Raw genomic sequence first — 26,529 nt, forward strand, 5'->3', positions numbered from 1 at the left:
TCATATGGTTCTTGTTATTTGTTTTGTTGATATAGTGAATTACGATGATTGCTTTTTCTTATGTTGAACCATCCTTGCATAACTCTTATGAATCCCACCTGGTCATAATGAATTATTTTCTTATTGTGCTTTTATATTCTACTTGCTAGGATTTTGTTAAGGATATTTGCATCTAAATTCATGAGAGGTACTGAACTCTAGTTTTCTTTCTTGGTTGGTTTTGGCATTAAGGGTTTCGCTTGCTTCATAGAATGACTCTAGGAGTGTTCTTTCTTTTTGTATTTTTTAAATACTTTAAATAGAATTGGTGATAAATCTTCTCTGAATGTATGGTAGAATTCAAATATGAAGCCATCTGGTCCAGGACTTTTCTTATGGGGAAGTTTTTTTATGACATGTTCCATTTCTTCTTTCGTGATGGGTCTGTTCAAGTGTTCTACATATGTCCAGGACAATCTGTGCATCAGTATCAAGGAATTTGTCCATTTTCTCTAGGTTTTCAAACTCATCAGACCATAACTTTTCATAGTACTTCGATATTATAAATTAAATTTCATCCAGTTCTGCTGTGATGTCACCTTATCTATGTCTTTCCTTCCTCCCTCTTTTGTTAAGTTTGCCAGTGATTTGTCAATTTTACCAAGCCTTTTGAAAAACCAGCTCCTGTCCTTATTGTTGTTTTTTGCTATTTGATGAAGGTGCAGAATTAGACCATTGATTTTTCTTCTTTTTTCTTTTATTATGTGTGTGCCTTGTGCTATGAACAGCTTCCTGAAGATTGCCTTAGCTGCACCCAGAGTTTTTTGTATGTTGAATTTTAATTTTCATTTGTTTTAAGGAATTGTTTCTTTCATTCTTTATTTCGTTTATAGCCCAATCATATTGTAGCAGAGAGTTATATAGCTTCCACATGGGTGTTTTACCCTACTGTTGTTAATTTCTAGTTTTATAACATTGTGACATGAGAAGATACTTTGTATTATTTCAATTTTTTAAAATTTGTTGAGTCTTGTTTTGTGTCCCAATATGTGATTGATTCTGGAGAACATACTATATGCACTTGAGAAGAAAGTGAATTGAGTTTTATTGGGGTGCAATACTCTGAAGAAATCCACACGGTAGAGTTGGTTGAATGTTGTTGTTGTTGTTATATTAAGTGCTGTCAAGTTGCAGGCGACTCATAGCAACCCTATGAAGGAGAGTCCTCGATGCTTGGGTGTCTTTCTTCTTCTCTCCAGGTTCATAGGGTTTCCATAGGCAAGCTATTACAGAAGTGGATGCCACTCCTCCTTCCAAGCTTGTTTTCAATGGGGAGCTCCACCCCACTCTCTGTCCCCATTGGGTAACCAGCCCTTAACACATTTGACACATGAGTGTCACAGTGTTCAGCCTCACAGCAACCACAAGTGACTGCTGTACGGCAACTTGTACATCAGGGCTATACGACCTAAAGGAATGTCTGAGCAAAAACAATGAAAGACAGGCCCGAGGGCCGTGGATGAAATGTCACCCACCTTTGGCCTGGTAGCATCGCTTTCTGTCCACTGGGCCAGCTGATCGATCTAGCGCGCTCTCTCTTTCTCTCTTGGTTAAATGTATTGTTTAGATTTTCATCATCTTTGTTAAGCTTCTTTTGAGTTGACCTATCTCGTGATGCTGAGCTTCAGTCCATATAGGAGCCTGTAGTCCTTGATTTCTGCAGCAAGCGCTTCAGGTCCTCCTCAGTTTCAGCAAGCAGGGTTGTGTCATCTGCATAATGAAGGTTTTGATGATTCTTCTACCAGTTCTGATGCCACGTTCCTCTTCGTATAGCCTAGCATCTCGAATGATCTGTTCTGCATCCAGACTGAAAAGGTATGGAGACAGAATACATCCCTGACGAACCCCCTTCTTGATTTTGAACCATGTAGTGTCTCTTGGTCTGTTCTGACAACTGCCTCTTGGTCCAAGTAAAAGGTTCACATTAGCACAAATATTCTGGGATTCCCATTCTTCTCAGGGTCAGCCACAGCTTGTTGTGATCCACACAGTCAAAAGCTTTTGCATAGTCAATGAAGCACAGATAGACATTCTTCTGGTATTCTTTGCTTTCTGCCAAGATCCATCTAACATTAACTATAATATCCCTAGTACCATGACCTCTTCTAAATCCAGCCTGCACATCTGGCAGTTCTCTGTTGACATATTGTTGCAAACGTTTTTGGATAATTTTCAGCAGAATCTTGCTTCCATGTGATATTAACGATATTGTTCAATAATTTCCACTGCCTGTTGGGTCACCTTTCTTTGGAATGGGAACAAATGTCGATCTTTTCCAGTCAGTGGGCCAGCTGGCTGTTCTCCAGATTCCTTGACACAACTTAGTGAGCACATCCAGGCTAGTGTCTGTTGAAATATGTCAAATGGTATGCCGTCAACTCCTGGAGCCTTGTTTTTTGCCAATTCCCTCAGAGCAATCTGAACTTCCTCCTTCACCACCATAGGCTCTTGCACATATGTCATTTCATTAAATTCTTCCGTGTCAGCCAATTCCTTCTAATACAGTGACTCTGTGTACTCCTTCCATCTTCTCTTGATACTCCCTGGATTATTTAACATTCTACACAAGGTATCCTTAAGTATTGCCACCCGTGGCTTGAATCTGTTTTTCATCTCCTTCAGCTTAAGAAACGCCAAGCTAGTTCAGCCCTTTTGATTTTCTGGCTCCAGCTTTCTGCACATTTCATTACAGTATCTTGCTTTGTCATCCCGAGCTGCCTTTTGAAATTTTCTATTTAGCTCTTTGATTTCTTGGTTTCTTCCTTTAGCTTTGGCTTCTTGGCGCTCTAATGCAATATTCAGAGACTCAGCTGACATCCATCTTGGTCTTTTCTTCTTTTTCAGCCTTTGTAGTAATCTTTTGCATTCTTCACTGACGATTTTCTTGATATCATCCCAGAGCTCATTTGGTCTACGCTCACTGGTGCTCAAGGCCCCAAACCTGTTCCTGGGATGGTTTTGAAATTCGAGTGGGATAGACTTAAGATCAAATTTTGGTTCCCGTGGACTTGATTTAATTTTCTTCAACTTCAGCTTGAACTTGCATATAAGTAGTTGGTGGTCTGTCCCACAATCAGCACCCTGCCTGGTTTTCACTGCTGATACTGAGCTTCTCCACTGAGAGTTTCCACAAATGTAATCTATTTGATTCCTATGCATGCCATCAGGTGAGATCCACGTGTATAGCCTGTGTTTATGTTTCTTATAAAAGGTATTTGCAATGCATAAATAATTGAATGTGCAGAACTCTATCATTCTATCTCCAGCCTCATTTCTCTCACCAAGCCCCTATTATCCAGCTACTGAACCTTCTTCTCTGTTCCCAACATTTGCGTTCCAGTCACCCATTATTATCAACGCATCTTGATTGCATGTTTGACCAACTTCTGACTGCAAAAGTTGGCAGAAATCTTCTATTTCCTCCTCTTTGGCTCTAGTTGTTGGTGCATATATTTGAATGATAGCGGTATTCACTGGACTTCCTTGTATGCGTATGGATATTATCCTGTCACTCACCACATTGTATTTCTGGATGGATCTAGAAATGACTTTTTTAATTATGAAACCAATGCCATTCTTTCTCACCTTTTCATCCTCAGCATAGTAAATCATATAATCGTAACAGCAGCCAGGAAATCAAGAGATGAATTGCATTGGGAAAGTCGGCTGTGAGGGACCTCTCAAGAGTACTGATGAGCAACGATATCAGACTGGAGACTAAGGTGCACCTGATACAGGCTATAGTCTTCGCAATTATGGGCTATGCATCAGAGAGTCAGATAGTGAATAGGGTTAACAGAAAGAGGACTGATGCCTTTGAGCTGTGATGCTGGAGAAGAGTGTTGAATATACCATGGACTGCTAGGAGAACAAAGAGGTTTGTCCTGGAGAGGGTGAAGCCAGAAGGCTCTTTGGAGTCAAGGATTCTGAAGCTTCATCTGACATACTTTGGGCACGTTACAAGGAGGGACTGGTCCTTGGAGAGGGACATTTGTTTGGCAGAGTGGAGGGGCGGCGAAGGAGAGGAAGACCTTCGATGAGATGGATCAATTTTGTGACTGGAGTGGTGGGAGTAAGTGTGTTTGAGATGGCTAGGTTGGCACAGGATAGAAGAGCGTTTAGAGCTCTTGTACATAGGGTCGCTATGAGTCGCAAGCAACTCGATGGCACATAACAACAACAACATCCTTTGGTGATAGTGGCGCAGTGATGTCTCCTACTACTATTGTTGTGGTATTTCTTTCTTTAAATAAGCAGTGTTTAGGCATCTGAAGGTCTATCATTTGATGCGTAAACTGTTATGTCTTCGTATTCTATTTTACCTTTAATCAGTATGCAACGCCCTTCCTTATCTTTGATAGTGGTTTTCATTTTGAAATCTATTTTATCAGAGATCAGTATAGCTAATCCTGTTTTTTGCTTTTTTATGGTTTCCATTTGCTTGGTATATTTTATTTTCAGCCTTTGATTTTGAGTCTATCTTTCTCTCCATTTCGTAGATGTGTCTCTTATAGGCAATGTATTAATGAACTTCACTTTTCTATCCATTCTGCTAGTCTTTTTCTCTTAACTGGTGACTTTAGTCCATTCACACTAAGTGTGATTACTGTCAGGCCAGGTTTTACTGTTGCCCTTTTGCTGTTTTTTTCTGTTGTTTCTGGTTCTATAGTTGGTCCATCCACTTTTCTTTGGTATCTCTGTGTGATGGACTTAACTTAAAATTTCTTGTAGTTTTGCTTTTGTGTTCACAAAATCCTTAAGCTCCTTCTTTTCTGCAGAGGATCTAATTTCTCCTTCATATATGATGGAGAGCTTTGCTGGGTACATGATCCTTGGCTGGCAATTTTTTCTTTCCAATATCTGTATATGCCATTCCATTGTCTTCCAGCTTGCATGGTTTCTGTTGAGAAAAGAGAACTTAATCTAATTGTTTCCCCTTTGTAGATGACTCTGTTCTTCTCACAGTGCTTTTAGTATTCAATCTTAATCTTTTATTTTGGAGAATTTGACTATGATAATATGTTGATGTATTCCTTTTTAGGTCTAGTCTGTTTGGTTTTCACTGTACTTCTTGAATGTCTATTTCCCCATTCTTCATTATACCAAGGAAGTTGTCTTCTAGCGCTTCTACAGTTTTCTCAATGACTTCCTTGTCACTCCCATGTTCTGGATTCCAATTACATGCATGTTGTTCCTTCTGAAGTCATCCCACATGATTCTAATGTCTTAGAATCTTCATTTTCTTTACATTTCATCTCTTGATTTTTATTCTAGAATGTTTCCATTGAGGATCTTGTCTTCCTGCTCACCGCCTCTTTGTTCTTCCTTTTCAGCTCTACTCCCCCCCCCCACCAGTGTGTTGGACACTTCTGTCATTTCCATCTTAATATTCTGGATTGCATTTTCATGCTTTTATGTTATTTCCAGTACTGTGTTGGCTGTACCCTCTCTGTCCTGTGATGATTTTTTTTAAGTTCTTTTACTTCTTTATCTGTATTTTCAATTCTTTCTTCCATCTTTTGCATTTTCTTGCATAGTTGCTCAAGTTGCTCATCATCAATATATTTCTTCTGGATTGCTTTCTCTAAGGTATTTGCATATTTCCATTGTTTCTTCTATAATTTGCATCTTCTTCTAAAGCTGTTCAGATAACTCCACAACAACGTATTTTTTCTGGCTCTATCTGGGGTATTCATTGGGTCTACTTTTTTCTAAGGGTTATATTGGTGGGGTTTTTTATGATGACTCAGACATACTGCTGATTTCTTGGTAGCACGTGAGTCTTTACTTACTAGACGTTAGGCTGTTGTAACTGCATAATATCCCAGGGTATGGCAAGGTTTTGTGAACATTCACCAATTTCGTTAATCTACGGAATAAGCATTAATTTATGACCATTCAAAATACATTTTTGCACCTTGGAATGTTTTAAAGTATTTTGTGGCACTTTAATGAAGGTTAATTACAGATTCTCCTCTTAATGAAAATTTTAAACTAATAAAAATTAGTGTTCTAGTGAATAATTCAGTTATATTTACAGAGTATTTCTTGCCTTATTGGAAAATGATAATAATTGTTGTTAGGTGTTGTTGAGTCAACTACAAGTCATAGTCATTCTATGAACAACAGACTGAAAACTTTCTCCATCCTGCACCATCCTCATGATGACATGTTTAACATTATCTCTTCATAATGCTATTTATACACTAAAACCAGGAAATAAAAATAGTTATTTTCATAATCTGCCCTTAGTCACTACAGACCTTAAGTTAATTAGGAAAACCAGAAATGTCTTAATATATTTTATGAAAGCAAGATTTTATATAAATATTTTCATTATATTTTAAAAGCTTTGGATTTAAAAAAAAAATAGAAGAATAAGGCTAAAGATGTAGTGTGTCTGGGGTATTCAGTTTCTGGGGAAAGTAATATCCAATACGAACAGCAGCAGCCCCTGGTGGTCTAAGGAAAAAAACTAAAGAGTGGATCTCTAATTATGGGAGTAGAAATATGTTTTTTAAAAGAATATATGTTCATATTTAGCCATTTGACTAAGTTCTCAACCCAACACATTAAAAAACAGATGCTTTAAAAAATGATCTGTTGGCAAGATGCTTGTTAAAATTTTATCAGTTGAAATATTAAAATTCATTATGAATTAATTAGCACATTATATAAAAATAAAATGTTTTTGTTTCATCATTTTACAAAGTACTATAACCAGTGGTGATTAACACTGGGAATTTTGTGTGTCTTGATATGTCTTTCTCAGAAAGAAACTAAATTTATAGGATTACCACTAAATTGATGACATTTTCTGTCTTCACTCTTGAATTCAGTTGGCAGATGTTTTGAAGAACAAAAAATTCTGTCTTATTACAAAACATATTAAGCAGGTTTTCCTGCCAGGCATGTCTGACATGATGTTTATTGCTTAGACTAAATCAATTCTCTTAATAAGCCATAATATATGCCAACAAGTACATTATTTCATATTTAAGGAAAGTTGCCACATGAAACAGTAAGTACTTTGATCTCTCAAGCTCAACTCCCAATGCATTAAAAATGTGCTACATGATCCACTGGCTAGTAACATCTATTTATATTGATTTAACAGATGAAATGAAACTTTGCTGATCTTACGGTACATGTTTTGATTATATTTTAGTTTTGCTGGGATATAATACACATACATTAGCAAAAAACAGAAAAGAAATTTTGCCAATTTGCTAGATACAAGGAAAACTTACTTTAATAGTCTCACATATGTAAAATAAAAAGGTTTTAGAGATAAAACACGGATTGTGACATAAATAAATCAAGTTTGGTTGTTAAAACACTAGGTAGAAATTAATCCAGTGGCACGAGTTTAGAACAGAACAGGTAACAGAGGATATGACAGAGTGACTTCTGTTGGTTATCACCAATACCATGTACCTAATCCAAGTTAAAATATCAAAATCACATTTTATTAAAGAAAAATTAACTTTTTGAGAGTTAGCTGTTTCTGAACAATAGTAAAAATTCACATGAATGCAGATAAAAATCAGTCAAAAAACTAGACAACATGAAATATCTCACATGCTAAGCAATAAGATATTTTATGGGTGTCAACAAGCAATCAATTAATAAACATCTGAGTACCTCTAAAGTGAAATGACTAGCTCTGCCAAGACTCATATCTGTAAATGTCTCTTCCACATTTGATTGCTTTTAGAGACCATGTAACCATCCATCCTCTCCCCTCCCCCCAGCACCTTATTACTTTTATTATTTTTAAACCTTCTCCTACTAATTTCACCTTCTTATGGGGCTTTGTTTGGGTCCTACTGTGCTGCCAACACAAAGGTTCAAATCCATCAGGTGCTTCATGACGGGCTATTTCTTCCAATGTGATTTATAGTCTCTGACAATATGCTGGAGGGTCAGCAATAAGTAAATTTCAACTCTTGTTAGTTTTCATAACTACATATTTTAACTAGTCTCACCTTAAGGAGGAGGTATTTAAGGAGTCATAATAGTAAAACAATGAAACAAAAACATTTTATGTTTACCTCAACATAAAACCAACCCAAACCCAATGTTTTCAAGTATATTACAACTCATGGAGATTCTTCACTGGTCTGTGTACCTAACTTTTATCATTCAGATGCCTTTCCTAGCCAATCATTGTTTATTTTGTGCTGAAATATTTATTGTATTGAGGGGAAAGGAATAGAATGGGATAAAAGCCCCACCCTAAATGCACACACTGCATCTTACATAGTTTATATAAGCTCATGGGACCTCAGTGTTAGAAAGGCTGCATAGTGGAGTGGATTTGGGGGAGGGATTGTATAACAATGAAAGAATTTTTCTGTTACTTTTCAAAGAGAAGAGCAAATTGGGGGGTGGGAGAGGTGGGCAGAGAGAAAAGTGCAACAACGAATGAATGAAAATCCTCAGTTTCTGTAAACTTTCATTAAAATCAATAATAATAAAAAAAGAAAACTTTAAAAAATATTAAAAAAATTTAAAAAAACAAACCACCTTTCTCTTTTGGAATGCTTGCTTGCCTGGGAAACAGCATCCAACTGCATCCAGCCTGGCCCACTGCTCACCCATCTCTGCATTACAAGCCTGCATCACTCACAGTTGCCATTCAGCTGCATCACAATTAATGCAGGATTCCTGACCCATCACTCACTGGTTTCTACAAAACCAGCCTGCATACCCACAGTGATGGGTCATTCCCCTGATGCTTTTGAGTCTCTGTGAGACCTTCCAGTGAACCACTGAACCCAAGGGCACAGAGGAACTAGAGAAATGAACAAAGAAAGACCTGTTGATGCTGGAAATCATGGACTTATACAGCAGGTTGAGCATTTGGGACAACACTGACTTGACACTTATCTGCTACTAATCTTAGCAGACAAATTATGCGAACAACTGGTTTTCAGATATGTAAGTCATTTTCTTTTTAGAGAAAGCTTACAATTCACATTCAGTTTTCAGTGAATCATTCATATACATATTGTTTTATAACATTAATCCTAATTAATTAACATAATTATATATAGTCCAACCAGCCCTTGTTATAAATTGTAGGTGCAAAGGTATTTGACTGTGTGGATCACAATAAATTCTGACTAACCTTAAGGAAAATGGGAATCGCAGAAACCTTGATTGCAGTTATACAAAACCTACACTTGGACCAAGAAGCAGTTCTCAGAACTGAGCAAGAAAACACTACCTGGTTCAAAATCAAGAAAGGAGTATGTCAGGGATGCATCCTGTCCCCGTACTGTTTCAATGTGTATAAAGAACAGATCATTCGGGAAGTAGGGCTTTAAGAGGAGGAGTGTGGTCTCAAGACTGGAGAAAGACTAACAATCTATGATATGCAGATGGCACAACCTTCCTTGCTGAAACTGAAGATTTGAAGCATTTACTGCAAAAGGTCAAGGACTGTAGTCTTCAATATGGATTAAAACAACATCAAGAAGACAAAGATTCTCACCACTGGGCCAACTGGCAACACCATAAATAGATGGAGATGAGATTGAGGTTGTTAGCAATTACAGCTTGCGCGGCTCCATAATCAACACTCTTAACACCAGCAGTCAGGAAATAAAAAGGTAAAATGCATTGGGAGAATCTGCTGTCATGAACCTCTTCAGAGTGCTGAAGAACAACGATGTCAGTCTAGATATAAAGGTGCACCTAATCCAGGCCATAGTTTTCTCAATTACTTGTTATGCTTCAAAAATTTGGACAATGACTAAGGATGACAGAAGAAGAATAGATGCTTTCGAATTGTGGTGATGGAGAAGAGTCTTGAACATACAATGAACTGCCAAGACAAAGAGAGAGTGAAACCAAGTCTCTCCTTGGAGGTTAGGATTGTGAAGCTCTGCCTCACTTACATTAAGCACGTGGCCAGGAGAGATCAGTCCTTGGAGAAGGACTTCATGCTCTGAAGGGTAGACAGACAGCACAGGAAAGGGTGACCTCGGATGAGAGTAACTGGAGTGAAGAGGGTTGGTGTGTCAGAATTAGTGAGATTGGCTCAGGACTGGGAAGAGTTCGGAGCTGCTCTACATAGGGTCACTATGCATAGCAGGTGACTCAACCAATTATACATTCTTTGAGGTTTGTAAGTAGGAGTAGCATCCACTTGCTAAACAACTTGCCTCCAGAAACTCTATGAACTTTGATAAATACCGATAGTTGTAGAGGGGCTTCAAGCCTTTTGTTCATAGGGTCACTATGAGTTGTACTCAACTGAAAGGCAATCAACAATAACAACATAACCACCTAACTTATCTAGAACTGTCCCATGTTGTTGATATGTGCTGTGGAGTCAACTATGACTCAAAAGTGACCTTTTAAACAATGGCTCTGAACCTTACCTTAACCTGAGCCAACTTCAGTTACTGACACACCTCACTCCACTGATAGAGTCCCTCTGTTACTCCATTTCAGGGTTTTCCTCTTCTGCACTGACACTCTACCCTTCTGAGCATAATGTCCTTCACCTAGGATTGGTCCCTCCTGGTGATATGACCAAAGTATGTGAGAGAGAGCTTCAAAATCCTTGCCTTCAACGAGCAACAATGCTTCACCTTATTTACGACAGATCTATTCGTTCTCTTGGTAGCCCATGGTGTGGTCCATAATCTTCTTCAACACAATTCTGTCATCCTTATTCACTGTCTAGCTATCAGATGTACAGCAAACAACTGAGAAGACTATGGCCTGGATCAGGCGCACCTTAGTCTCTAAACTGACATATTACTGTTGCAAAAAGTTTTTAATTTTTTTTTTAAATTACTATTTCTCTGGTAGCCTAGTGCTAAGAAGCTGTGCTGTAATCCCAAAAGCATGCAGTTCAAATCTGCCAGCTTCTCCATGTAAGAATGATAGTCAATCTCCTCCCATGATATTACACTGCTTCTGAAAATCCGCTGGAGGGTCAGCAATGTGTTGGTTCTGACTCAACAGCCCTCAGTAACAACAATCCTCTTCCTCTCTTCCCATTTCTAGTCATCAACTAAGCATGCCTCTGTGTGTCAACCTTCCTTTAATTTTTATAATAGGGGACTTAAACCATTATTGTCCTTGATCGCTGACTTGAGTCAGGATAATTTCCTTTAGATTTATCCATGAGATGCATTGATTTATGAATGTCTTATTCTTTCAACAAAACACCCAATAACTCACTAGAGATCATCTAGTGTTGCATAACACTTCACTGTGTGATTTCTTTAGCAAGACTGCAGTCTTAACAAGAATGGATTACACCCTATTTCTTTGGTGAAGTGGCAGATGAGTATAAACTATGAAACTTCCAGTTAGTAGGACATCATGGAACTCACTATGCTAGCAACTCAGTAATATTTCTGTTGCTGGTTCATACCATCAAGTCAGAACTCACTCACAGCTGACCTTCCAGTAGGTTTTGAGTCAGTAATTCACACAGGAGGAAAGTGCTCACCTTTTTCCTACCCGATCAGCTGGTGGATTCAAACTGGTTTTCTTTTGGTCGGCAGTGCAACTCCTTATCTACTAAAGCACCAGAGCTTCCCAACATAGTACATGATAAATTCCACATAAGTATACACAATTACTTTTGTGATGTTTTAGTAAGCAGAAGTCATTGCTTATGGCTGAAATGCCTGCGTGTATATTTTGTAAGCTGTCCTGACTATATTCTGCTACTAGCCTGGATTATAACATTTTTACTTCCTCAGAATGGTTCTTTGTGCTCAGTGAGCTGTCATGTCCAATCTGGACCCAGTAAAGCAGTTAAGACTGGTACTCAGATGAGTATGAAGAGGTAGAGCAGTGTGGGGTACAGGTCTGTCCTCATGGGAATTGATTTTGTGTTGTTCCTGATACTGACATAGACCGTTTCCCTCTGTGAAGTTGTTAAAGGTCAGGGGGCATGGGCATCCCCACATGGCCCTTGTTCTTTTTTTTCCCCTTGCTCTTTTTATAGTTGTTGTTGTTATGTGCCGTAAAGTCGCCTGCAACTCTATGTACAAAAAAAAGAAGGGGGGAAACGACAAACTAACTTATTGCTGTCAAGCCAAAACCAACTAACAGGTGATTCTCCATTGGGTTTTCAGAGACTATAAATTGCATGGGAGAGCTTTTTCACTCAGAACCACTGTTGGATTTGAACTGTCTAACACTTGGTTGGCAGTGCAACTCCTTACTGACCAGGGCCACAGCATCCTCTATAAAGCACAAATATGGAAGACGGAAACTAGGTAGAGGTTGTTGTTCTAATGTGTCATTGAGTCGTTTGTGACTCATAGCGACCCTATGTACAACAGCCCTAAACCCTGCTCTATCCTGTGCCAATCGTACTGCCTCTGACACACCCATCCCAATTACCCCAGTCACTGAGTCAATCCACCTCATAGAGGGTCTTCCCCTCTTACATCGTCCCTCCACCCTCCCAAGCATGATGTTCCTCTCCAAGGACCTGTCCCTCCTTGCAACATGTCCAAAGTATATCAGACAAAGCCCCAGAATCCTTGCCTCCAAGGAGTAGTCTGGTTTAACCCTCTCCAGGATGAATCTTGGCAGTCCAGGGTACATTCAATACTCTCCTCCAGCACTACAGCTCAGAGGCATCAATTCTCCTTCTATCCTCCCTAGTCATTATCCAGCTCTCTGATGCATAACAAGTGATTGCAAAGACCCTGGCCTGTATCAGGCACACCTTAGTCTCCAGAGAGACACCGTTGCTCTTGAGTACTTTAGAGAGGTCCCTAATAGCAGACTTTGCCATCGCAATACGTTTTTTGATTTCTCGGCTGCTGGTGCCAAGAGTGTTGACCGTGGAGCCTAGCAAACTCAAGCTGTGAACAATCTTAATCTCTTCGCCATCCATCCTGATGCTACCAATTGGTCAAGTGTTGAGAATATTTGTCTTCTGGCTGCAGTCCTTGACCCTCTGCAGCAAGTGCATGAGGTCCTCCTCAGTTTCAGCAAGAGGACTATAGTTTAATACTTACATATAAGTGTGTAAAGGAGAAATTCCAGGAGATCATAAAAAAGATCATCTACAATTTTAACATTATGATAACACTTAGAAATAAAACAGTGAATCTTTATTTATATGAAAATATATAAATCAATCAAGTGAATATTGACATTATGACCTTTTATCATTAACGTTTAGAGTATGACTTTCTTCCGTGATTAGATTACGTAAAGGACAAACAATTTGTTTGTTTCCTCACAAAGAAATCAGGAAACAAACTTTTATGATGGGGGATCCACTTAAAAAAAATTTAAAAAGAAGAAAAAAGGTAATAGTCTTTCTGATTTTAATCCTGGATCTACTGCTGTATTTATTCTGAAAAAGCTTTACTGTCAAGGCTCTTTTCTACAATTATTTATTGTCAAGGATTTGTTCTAAACTCTGGAAACAAGCAAACTCAAAAAGTAACTAGAGTTAAACTGAATCTCACTCGTAGCTGAACCTCCATGTGGATTCCAGACCTGAAAACTATATGGAAGAAGGCTGTATATCTTTCTCTCACAGAATCACTGGTGGTTTCTAACCACCAGAGAAGCATGGCCTATACGTTAACAGCAAAACTCCAGCTGTGAGTAAAACAAAGTAAATCCCTGACATCATGGAGCTCACATTAACTACTACATGATCACACACATACACACACTTAAAATGTTTTGATCCACAGTAGCATCATCTATAAACACGAATCAATGAAGTTATTAAGAGAGATGGCCTAGTGGTCAGGAGTTGTGATGCCAACTCAAAGACATGCAGTTTAAGTCCACCAGTTGTTCCACAGGAGAAAGATGGGCATCTCCTTCCATCCAGTTTTCTGGCTCTGAAAACCCCCCGTTGGATCCAATATAAGGGTATACAACAACAATTAGGAGAGAAATATATAAACTGTGAAAGTTGTGAGTTTTTTTAAATTTGGCCATTTTGATTCTATTGCCAAGTGTTAAATTTTTGATAAAGTGCAATCATGTAATTTTTGATTGTTTATTGAAAAATATTGTGCGTTCCCCTTCTACGATAGGTTTCTACTTATACCGTCTGGCTCTTGCAAGTACAGCCATTTTATGCCTTCTACTGTTGCTTTCAGGTCATTTCTGACTCATGGTAATCACATGTGTTACAGAGAGAACTGTTCCATAGGGTTTTCCATGGCTTAAGCCTTTACAGAAGCAGATCATTAGACTTTTCTTCTTGGCATCTCTGGATGGGCACGAACTGCCAACCATTAGGTTAGTTTGCTGTTGTTATATGCCGTCAAGTCGCTTGTGACTCATAGTGACCCTATGTACAACAGTCCTAAACTCTGCTCTGTCCTGTGCCAATCGCACTGTCTCTGACACTCCCATCCCGATTATCCCAGTCACTGAATCAATCCACCTCATAGAGGGCCTTCCCCTGTGCACTGTCCCTCCACCCTCCCAAGCATGATGTCCTCTTTCCTTACAACATATCCAAAGTATGTTAGACGGAGCGTCAGAATCCTTGCCTCCAAGGAGCCACCCGGCTTAACCCTTTCCAGGATGAATCTGTTTGTTTTCTTAGCAGTCCATGGTATTCTCAATACTCTTCTCCAACATCAAAGCTCAAAGGCATCAATTCTCCTCCTATCCTCCGTGGTCATTGTCCAACTCTGACGCATAACAAGTGACTGCAAAGACCATAGCCTGTATCAGACAAACCTTAGTTTCCAAAGAGACACCGTTGCTCTTCAGTACTTTGGAGAGGTCCCAAACAGCAGACTTTCCCATCGCAATACGCCTTTTAATTTCCTGGCTACTGGTGTCAAGAGTGTTGACTGTGGAGCCAAGCAAACTAAAGCTGTGAACAATCTCAATCTCTTCACCATCCATCCTAATTGCTGCCAATTGGTCCAGAGGTGAGAATCTTTATCTTCTTGACATTGAGCCTCAATCCATATTGGAGGCTACAGTCTTTGACACTCCGCAGTGGAGTGAAATTTAAGGGTTTTGGGTTGGTTTTTTTTGCAAGCCACCCAGAGGTCTTAAATATTATCTATTAATTGATCATTGTTGTTGTTGTGTGTACCATAGAGTCAGAATGGAGTCATAACTGACCCTCTGGTGGGTTTTCAGAAGCAGTTAATTGCATGGGAGGAGACTGCCCATCCTTCTCCCATGGAGCAGCTGGTGGCCTTGTTCTGCATGCCTTGAGATTGCAGCAGTTTCTTGCCACTTATTAGCCAAAATCAATCTATGGTTTTTAATGCTTTACACTAAGGTTACCACATAATATCGTGCTTGTCTTAAAGATGATTTAGTTTTCATATTTCTGATAACCTCTTGTTTTTTAACAGATTGAAATAATTAATGTGCTACAGAGTAAAAAGGTAAAATTTAAGTGATGTTTAATCATAGTTTCACACTTAGTTCTACCATTTATGAGCTATATGACCTTAGATAAACATGGACCATTGTGCATAAGTTTCCTTAACTATAAATAAAATAAGGATAAATATATTTCCACCATCCATCTCATAGGGTTGTAGAAAAATACATGATCAATTTCAAAATACATATATATGTTGGAAAAGTATACAGTAACTGATACTTCTATATACAAGTAAAAATTAATTTATCTGTATCATGTTTCAAGTCTCAAATTTCAAACACTTCTTGAGAGCTCTGGTGGTCTTGTGAGTAAGGAGATGTGCTACCAACTCAAAGCAGAGACTTGAGTATACTGGAAGCTTTGAAAAAAGAAAGATGGAGATTCTCCTCTCATATGATTTACAGCCTCTGAATACTTGCTGGAAGGGTGACTACAAGGTGTTTCAGACATGACAGCAATGAATTTTTTTTTAATTTTTCATTTTTGTTATGAAGAGAAAAGGAAAGAGCATTTTTCACAGTACTGGGAAATGCTAGGATACAGAATGCTTGTGAAGGAGAAAAACTTCCATCTTTAATAGTAAAGATTGTCAGGTATAAGGCTTTGGTATCCTCTCAAGACTATTTGACCTTTTTTTCCAGTGCTTTCCATGGCAGTATGGATAAGTGGGTGAAACTGAGTCAAGAGAAGAAGGGATGAGGCAGAGAGACATGATAGAAAAAATCAACTTGGCAGAAGAGTAAACAAAATTTAAAAAATCAAATAAAAAGGACAATATGAAAATTAGATCTTAACAATGAAGCAATATAATAACCTTCCTTTGCTGTAAAAAAACCAAAAACAAACTAAAGCAAGGACAGGCAAAATGGATGTAAAAATGAAAATGTCCATATACAGTAACAAATGAAAGCAAAGGTAGCAAGATAGAGAGGAACTACATAAAAAGAATTCAAAGCAACAGGCCACATTTCTAAACTAGGTGCTTCAACTTGTCACACTGAAAAGAAAATAAATTGTCAATAAAGAAAAAAGAATGTGATACACAAAATAATTTCCTGTTTACACTTTGCATAAGTGAAGAATAGTACTGACCTTTTTATTTCCAAATTCTTATACAATTTATTCACAGAATATGGATATTAGAAGTAATTTTTTTTTCAAAACTCTGTTCCAAGACATGAGTTGGCAGATGGGATCACACAGTAGGATGTATAGGATAAATAGAGAAGCTGACAGGATTCTGATTTAGTTTAGAAAAGGAAGGGATTGATAGAGCTAGATTAGAGCAAGCAAGTTAGTCATCAAGTGTAAGTCTAGTAATTGTTCTTATTAATCAAGTGACATATTAAGCAGTGAAATACTTTTGAGAAATTTAAACATTGTCTGCCTCACATTTGCTTAATTCTTTACGGAAAGGGCGTTGAGTAGTCTTAATCAGTATATTTTATGGGTGATGAGAATGTATATGCTATTTTCACTAGTTTTAGTATCATAAATCATTGTTCTTGTATCAATTCTGACTCACAGTGACTCCATAAGACAGAATAGAATATCCCAGCCCATAAGTTTCCAAGGCTGTAAGTGAGAATGGAAGCAAGACTCACATCTTTGTTCCACAACTGTCGAACACTTTGAGTGGTCAAGTCTCCTTTAATTATGCCAGCAACCAGAGGTGTAATATAGACAACAAATAAAGGCAATATATTTCCTTTCAAATATGAGATAAAGTATTTTATTAATGTTCTTTTTATTTAAATAGAAAAACAACTCAAATTGTAGGACCTGAAATTCAACAGTACAATTTATAAAAGGTTAATTAGTATTTGTTTAAACTTTCTGAATTGCTCATTGGAATTTACTTTTTACTTACCTAGTTACATTTCTGACATGCCTTACTCCTAAATTAAATTTCTACATTCCAAAATAGTGGATGTGAAAATTGCAAAAATAGGCCTCATATATAAGGCATGGCATATATATCAAGCAGAATGAAAATGTCAAAGTGCAAATATAATCATGCCCCGTGCAGAATTAGAACTCCTTGGGCAGTAAAATCTCATGGTACTAGAGTTATAAAGTGCAAAGGTTCACTGGGTAAGAAAAGAGCAAAGGACAGAGCTCTCTCATTACACTTTACCTAAATTATATGAGCTTAAATATTTGTTATGATAATAATTACTCTTTCTCCTTCTACCTGCTTTCCAATATTACGCTGAGACATAGTGGATAGATGGCTGCTCAAATGAAAACCACACATTATCCAATAAAACTTTTGCCATCCAAGATGAAGAATGATATTTGATACAGTGCTTCATTAACTCAGCAGGTAATACACCTTAAAATTTATCAGGCTACATGAACTCTCTCTTATGTATAACCTACTGGTACAATGTCTCCCAGAAACAACATGTTCGTTAGCTGAAGTAGAAAGTTTCTTCCTTTGTATACATCGAAAGTTACTTTGGAAAATTATACCGTGAGAAATAGACACTACAGAAAAAAAGCATAGCTGCATTTGGGACCTAAATGAAATATCACTCTGAAAGAAAAATGATATGTTTTACAGTTTTGAGTAAGTAAAAGAAAACATTCCTTCCAAGAAGTGGACACTCAGGAGAAATGGTTGATTTAAAAAAAATCAAAGAATTAAATATTTTCTTTTAAAATAAAACAAACAATTTATATGAAAAAAGAAACGCAAATAAAGAAAAGGAAATAATGAAGATAAAGCAGATCTCACTTACTCTGATATACAACTGCACCATTTCTTTTTCTCTTTGAGGGTTACGGTACTTCTCATAGAAATCACGTCGCTTCTTTGTTTCTTTAGGGACTTTATCTTTTCTTTCTCGTTTTTCTGCAGGTTCTTCTGAACTATCAGAAGATGACTGCATATGTATCTTAGGCTTTTCTACTTCAATATAGTTTTCATTGGGATTCAATACTATTACTCCATAGCCTTCCTGTTTTGAAATGAAAAAAGAATATGCAATGAATCTTAGAAACCATTTCTAACTCCAGAAAAGATTCTCAATGTTAACTAATTTGATAAATTTGCATAATTGCCAAAAAAGCACTCTAGAAAAAAAAATTATGGTTTTTATTTCTCCAAGAAAAAGTCATCTTAAAATGTTTGTCTTTATTGTTTGTTGCAAACAGGTGCATATTATCTATAAGAATAAAAAGACATTTTGCAACAAAAATGATAAAGGTTGGATTTAAAAATTGTACTTCAGATCTTCCAGTTTCCCAACACAATAAAAGTAAATCATTAAATAACAAGCACACTTTCAAACAACATAAATACTTATAATAATATATATTTTAAGATAGTACATTCGAAATTGAAGTACACAATTCAACCTAAGTGATATTGTATTTTCTTTTACAAGTATGTTTTTACTGAGCATTTTTTCAGGTGGGTGGAGCAGCAGTAAAAAAAAAAGCAACTTAAAAGAAATAAATCTGAATAAGCAATACACAGATTTACATGTCTATATTATACAATGCCTATTTGTGCAGCTTGAATTTTATTCATCTCTCTTATTCCAAGAGGTCAAACAAGTCATAAAACAAAATATAATAATGTCACACAATGATATATGGAAGCAGCTCTTAAAATATTAAAATTTCTTTCAGTTTTTAAAGTACCATAACTTTTCCTTATTAAAATCTATTACCAAGAAACATGTAAAGTTCTAAAAATAAAACAGCTTCAGGGCTAGTGAATATTTTTCCTTTTACAAATTTGCAAAACATGTATTTTCCAATGTGTTCTATTTTAGTAAGGTAAACATTTCTAGTATTATGATTATTAAAACACTTAATATTTACATTCTGTTATATCTAACAGAAGAAGAAAGTATGAGAAAACGAGCAAAAACCACTATTAAACACGTGCAACCTAAAAGTTTTGAAGTTATGTATCTTTTCTTTTTTATTCTATATTATGGTTGTTTGAAATGATATTCTTGTAAAGTTCTGTTAGGAAAAAATTAATGGATGTTATTATTATATTATGATAAAATGCATAAAGATACATAGAATACTAACAGTAACATTTTGTACTTACTAATATATGCACACATGTATTTTTTCTAGAAGTGTTAACTGTAGACTATTCTACTTGATGTTTACCATAAGTGGATGAGTTTAAAAATTAAAATAATTTAAAAACCCTCAATACTAACATGGACTGGAGTTTCTTCTTTTTAAATACGCCATATTGTTGAATATGGCTGCTTTCTTTAACAGGTGATCTCAGAAAGTGCACACAAACTATATTCAGATGGTTTTCATTTTTTCCCCCTCAATTACATGATACCCCTCTCTAAAATTCTGATGTAGTTTCGAAGTTTTCAAGATAAAAGAAGTTCTGATTTTAGTAAAAGAGTTGTTAAATAAGATTTCACATATGTAAAAACTATTAGTACACTAGTCTGAACCAAACTGAATGAACAATGTACCGTACATTCTTCAACAGTTTTAATTGCAAATTAAAGTTTCAGATAAATATCTCCTTTATGAATAGCTTATAAAATACTAATTTTTAAATTTAAATCTTTTACATCCAAGTAATTTTTTAAAGTCCCTTAGCTAGTAAGTCAACGTATTACCAACAAAAGGTATTTTATTTGGTCTTGCTTTATTCTAATCTGTATAGCTATTCAAAAGTCTTGTAATTCATTGTGGTCACTGTCAGGTAGACAGATTGTCACTTGGTGATTTTCTACAGTTGGACACACTTGACTAGTTATTAAAATCACATTTGAACGAAGTTTCTACCCTTCTTGCTTGTGCCTCTTACAACTTTTCACGCCCTTCTCAAATTTCAGCTATAACTTCTCCTCCCACCAAAAGTAAGTTAAAGAACACTGTTGCACTCTGCTAAACAGGGTGAAATAGAGGCATTCAGTACACTCTCTCTGGTATAAGGAACATAGTCAAAAAAGGTCACCATAGGCCAAAAAGAAAATTGCCTCCTTACTAGATTCTGTACCGTGAGTAAGTGGTCTCCTGTCATGTTTCTTCCCTGCCTTCTTTGAGTGAATTGAACTTTAAACACACACACATACATACACACACAGAATTTCTTCTACTTATATATGAGTGTATGAATTACAGCAAACAAGTCCCAAATGGGCTCTAGGAATTCTGACATAGATTGAAATAGTAATGAACTATATTTTAATGCTAACATTAAAAACTTCAAATTCAAGATAGGACTTTAAAAACATCATCTTTGTATAATGGATTAATTAAATATAAAGGTAAACCCTTTGGACAAAATTTTGTATGTTAGAAACAATGTTGTTTCTAACGACTAAGTAATAAATTAGTGCAACACTTTCACTAATTCTTGTGACTATAAATTTTGACCAAAGAATTTACTTTTCTTTGAGAAAACTTTTTATCAATTTGGGGAAACAATAGATTGAATATAATCATACCTACTTTCTTTTTCATACACTCTGAAATTTGAAGTCCAATCCAAGTAAGTATAAAATACAGACACACATAAATCATAAAAGAAGTAGTATTTGTCTAAGTTATTGATTATGTAACTGAAAATTACTTGACTCATTTGTCCAATTTTATGGAGACACAATGTCAATTTTTCACTAAGGCATCAGCAAATGAAAAATGATTCTATTTTTAAATCACTCCTATATAAATCAATTAAAGAATTTTTATCATTTAGATTTCAACAATGAATATTTTCCTTTAAACATCTAAACTATTTAGAAAATATTTTATCCTTCAGATCTTTCACACTGCTAATTGAATTAATGTAATAACAATCAAGAAATATTCAGGTACATTTTCTGCAGAAATGAGAGCTAATTTTAATAAATGTCTGTTGCAAATTCAATTATTCTGCAAAAAACCTAACATTTTCAATTAGTTTTTGTGATATATTAATTAATAAACAGTAAGAAGGATTAGAAAAATAAAGTTAACTGTCCTACTCATATGCCCTAACCACTGATATGCAATATAATTTCATACTTCCTACTTTTATTCTGTCAGATGTAATATTGTAAAGAAACTCCTTTATACAACTACAAAGATATTTTGTTAATTATATGAAAATTAAGTACTCAACACAGTCAGTTAGAAGCAAAATAGCAACAGTTAAACTATTTCAAACAGAATACTCAAAAGTATAAAACATATAAATAAAATATTACTTTAAAAAGTGATTCTTAAAAAAAACAGTGATTCTTTTCTATTCTCAATAGCACAATCACTACACAACAGAAATAGGTGAAAAGAGATGCAAGTATGAACTTGCCAGAATGTAGCAATAAAGTTTTACAAAACTCTACTATAAAATCAGTCCTTAAATATTACATCACAAAAGAACTACACAACACCACTCTAATAAGGAGGTTTCTTTCATAACTAATGCTCGATCTCTTAAACATTTCATATTATTCTTTTTATACTCAATTATTTCTTAAGCATGTCAAATTCCTTTTAAGATAGAAAGTGAGGTGATTTCAAGCATGAATAACAAGTTATAGTAATCAAACTGATTACCTAACATTCCTACAACTAAATAAAACTTTAGCATCTTTAATAATGATCAAATATATTCCAATATCCATCGTTTCAAGAGATAAAACACACACAGTTGTTAATTAAGTCTTACATTTGATCACCCAGTCTAGTAGAAGATCAAGGAGGTGACCAACAGAATAGATAATGGTAAAAAGAAATGTTATCTCTTTAATTGATTTCATTCCACTTTATTTTACTTTTGTAGGTATAACTATAGCTTCATTTTCAGACTTGTGTCTCTGAGGAAGAAACTATGGGGTCTTCACAGTCCTCAAACTGTACTATTAGAAACTGAATTTTACTCAGGACTTGCTGTGATTTAAAGAGAAATCATGGGCCTTCAAGCATTCTTTACTTTGAAGTCTCTAGACGATCCACTTACTAATAAATAATATGTCATTTAGCAGTCAATCAGCAGATGGTGGTTTAGGTCTGAAACATACAGGTGATGCTGAGCACAAAGACTCAAAGGAGAAACCTTGTAAAAGAATAGACTATATATAAATCTACAGGTATTTTCATAGCAAGAAGCTTCTGTTAGCAAAGTTGTAAAATAATCAAAACCAGAATGTACTTTTCCCCCACATAAACACCTTTCTAAACTAAAAGTTTCTTTAATTTGCTATTAATGACCAATTTTAATACAAATGGTAAACTGGACAAATTCTACATGTTTTCAAGTCTCTTGTGGTTGGTTAAATAAAAAGTAAGTTAAAAGTACTCAGCTTTGCACATTAACCTGCCAATTCTGCAAGCCACATGCGAACAGTAAGGTCAGGGGCCAGAGTAGAATCCTCTGACCTATGGAAATACCCGTTTTAGTCTTCAAGAAAGGCACTGTAAGACATCATTTTACACAGATTTTTCAATCCTATCCGCCCCCCGCCCCAAGTTCAGCATTCTTTCAGCATGGTTTGAAAGAAGATAGGTACATATCCTCAAGGGAAATGAAATCCAAAGAGTTTTGATCTGTAAACTACATCTGCCCATGGTTAAAGTGGACAAACTCCTCTCCATTCATCTTTTCTGAAAGATGTAAGTATGTTCTGTTTATTTCTCATCTTTTTTCACGAGAAGGGTATGTATATGTCACTGTAGCAACATCCTCGGTGCAACAGTGAGATGAGGTCATGACAACCAATCAGAAGTCACTAGTGAAGCGTTAAAGTAAACATAGCTGTTGGAGCTGCTGCTCTGCTTGAAAAATGCCCCCTCCATTATTTCAGCAATTTTCTCAAGACGTGACCTGGGACTGAAACGCCTGAAATGTCACTTGACTCCATTTTGTGCTTCGTCCCAATGTGCACTTAGGTATCAGCACCCTGCTAATACTTTGTAAAATTTTCATCATGACCATGCTTCAACTTGTAGTTCCTTAAATTCTAAAACTGTGTTCCACAGTACAAAAGTACCAAAACATGAGACAAAATACTAGTAAGTTTCCAACTTCGAATAGCTCATCAAGTTAGTCAGTAAAAGAAAACATGCCACAAAAAGTTTTCAGAGGACCACCTGTTGTCTATTATTTTTACATAGCACTTACTCATAAATCATAACACAGGGTAATTAATCAAGCTGTCAAAGAGAAGGTCAAAGGTTATGTGGTAGAGTCAGAAGGTCATGCATGGGCTGATAGAGGTCAGGGTCACACTGCATTCCTCATTATCAAGTTGGGATGAGAGACGGCCCAAGCAAACAAAAGTGAAAGCAGATGGAGAAGTGAGTGGATAAAAAAAAAAAAGAAAGAAAATTTCACAAACAAAAAGAAAAGTGAAAGAAGACTGTCAGCTGCCTTCAAGTAGAGAATAGAAGGAGAAAGAAATACACTGAAATGTGCTCAAAGGAGCTCGAGAACATAAAGAAACTACAGTTTTATTAATGAAATAAATTGAATATAACTTTTCTTGGCTATTTTATTAGTGCATACTAAAGAATATCAGAAAATACATGTTTGCTATCTAGATCTTCTCTAGCTAGTGGGCTCCAGAGAAATTAAAACATGGCAAAGAGTTGTAAGTATGAAGTATGATTTACATTTTTAAAAAGCACCATAAGAGGATGTTTATACTTCTTTAATATAGTTTCAGGGCTATAACACGCAAATACTTTCCAGTCATACGACAGATAAGACATAATTTCTTGAGTGTGATACAAAGACATCCACCAACATAAATACTCATAAAAGTCCTTTTGAATAACAAAAAAGTTATAAAATATTCTATTATTATGCTGGCCTGAATTAGATGCAGAATACTGTGCAAAATTAGCTGTCACCCTTTGCTCAAAATCTTTGTTAATCTCATTTTGAATGTTTGCAGCTTTATCAACACATGCATCAATGTCAGCTCCTTGGTTACTGAACCGCTGTAGTTGGAAGAAGATATAATTAAAATGTTTTGGCACAGAAAAGGTGAAATTGTATCTTCCCTTGTTCCCTTAGGAGTCTGTAAAACATGAAGAATATATTGACAAACACAAACCCTTGTCTCCAATTCTGACTTCTCAGGTCATCCAGATGCTATTTATTTCAAACCTTCACTATGGACTTACTCCTATTGTCACCTGCTCTGTTTCTAGATTTCTAACTTTTACTCAGGGTGTAAATGTCACAAATTTCTCTTGCAATCACCAAAATATTACATTTTCAACATATTACTGTAATTGCACAACTAACACAAATAAACTTAGCATTCTTTATCAAGGGCAGAAATATGATTTATTACTATAACACTGAAATATTCTATGTTTTTCATTTCCATAAAGATATATAATCATACACACACAAATCTGCGCATTAAACTAAAGTAGTAAGTTACCACTGTCATCTAGCTATGACAGACCAAAACCCCTAAATGGATCTAGGGAACCCTACAGACACACTTCCGTTAGCATGTGGTTTACAGTAGATGTGGGTAAGCTAGTTTCTCTTATGAATTTTACTGTTCTGTATGCTGATTATGACTTTATGTTTTAGAGTACTGAGTGATATTTGCATGGCCACCTAACTTTCCAATAAAATCCATTATAAAATTATATAAATAATAGGTACCAAACTATAGAATATAGGTATGCAATATTTCAAATTATTTAATTTCTGATCCAACCACAAAGAATGCATATGTTGAACAGGTTCTTTAACCTGCTAAAGATAGTACATAAATGATCTTAAAGAGTACTATTTTTCTCCTTTTACTATTCCAATTAAAATGTCATATGTTTGAAATACTTTTTAAAGATTGTAATTTTTCTTTAAGATATTTTGTTATTGTTTTCTTTGTGGTTCTAGAGCCCATTTGCAAAGATGAGGACATAATGAAGACTCTCAAGTGTTGGTTGATTTACTAATTCATTGATTTCACACAACAGATATTTAATAAACATTGACTCTGTACTAAGTATTATGTTAGGTACAGTTCACTTCAAGGTATTTACATTGAGCAGAGAATGTAAAATTAGAATCAAATAAAAATCCCTGACTTGTCCACACAAAACCATTTTACACTTCAAGAGAAAAAAGGATGTAAAAAGGAAAAAGAAGGGAGTGAAATCCCTATGCTATAATGCTTCTAAGATTCATCTAGTTAAATCCAGTAAGATGACTAGCTCTAAATGGTAAGCTATGTTTATGTTAAGAGTGATATATTTAAACACAATCTGACACATGAAAATATAGTAATGTGTGCACGAGCAGTATACATTCAGAAAAGGTAACAAGTCAAATAATTTCATAATTTACAGGAAAAGCTTCTACACAGATCTTCATCTTAACAAACAGGTGCAACAGAGTACAGCTATGAATTTCCCTTCCCACAGTGACCTATGTAAGAAGATCTTCTCATACTTCTACTAAATAATTTAATTACTTATGAGTTATGGTTTCTTTGTAACCTTTCAAATGACTAACTCATTAAAATGCAAAAATATGCAAAACATGATGTCACTGGGTCAAACAGCTGTGTTGGTAAAATTATGGCTGTGAATGTCCTCAAGAACATGAAAATATTAATAATTTATATTGCTCATTAGATGGCAAATACTATTTAAACAGATTTAGAGACAGATTAATTTTATAATCACAAAATGCTACATTACCTCATGGTAACAAATCTTTCCACCATCTGTGACCCTTTGGTATACATCAAATATATAAAAATGTTACATTTTTTTAAAGTTTTTGCATTATAACATGCATACTGGAGAAGGTACTCATAATAAACCAAAATACAAAAGTAAAGAACTTTGCTTAAAAAAGAAACTATTTGCCAACATTAATTGCAATTTCGTTTTCTTTCAAAGAAATAAGGCACAGCAATGGTAAATAAGTTATGGGAGAAGACAATCAACAAGTCCCACTTCTGGAAAACCAATATAAGGAGATAACTGTCTTATGTTGCTTAAAAATAAATGTCAGGACTTCAAATTTTCAGTAGAAACTTTTTAGAGAACGTCAAGAAGTGATGAAACTATGTAATAAGTGCAATCATATTCAAAGTTTAAAAGTGACATGTCTATGCTTCACAGTATGATGATGGTGCTTGGGCAGCAGA

General features: G+C 35.7%; 1 protein-coding gene across 3 annotated transcripts in view; it reads right to left on the reverse strand.

Moving 5' to 3' along the window:
* FAM172A (family with sequence similarity 172, member A) overlaps positions 1-26,529 on the reverse strand; it is a 651,833-nt gene that overhangs the window by 347,315 nt on the left and 277,989 nt on the right. For all 3 annotated transcript variants that reach the window (XM_006885364.1, XM_006885363.1, XM_006885362.1), the window contains one exon: positions 18,163-18,381. In XM_006885364.1, the coding sequence (XP_006885426.1) occupies positions 18,163-18,381 (219 nt within the window). The remainder of the gene's footprint in view (positions 1-18,162; positions 18,382-26,529) is intronic.

This window comes from Elephantulus edwardii, unplaced genomic scaffold (assembly GCF_000299155.1).
Source record: "Elephantulus edwardii isolate Elephantulus edwardi_28Jun2011 unplaced genomic scaffold, EleEdw1.0 scaffold00043, whole genome shotgun sequence".
Lineage (NCBI taxonomy): Eukaryota > Metazoa > Chordata > Mammalia > Macroscelidea > Macroscelididae > Elephantulus > Elephantulus edwardii.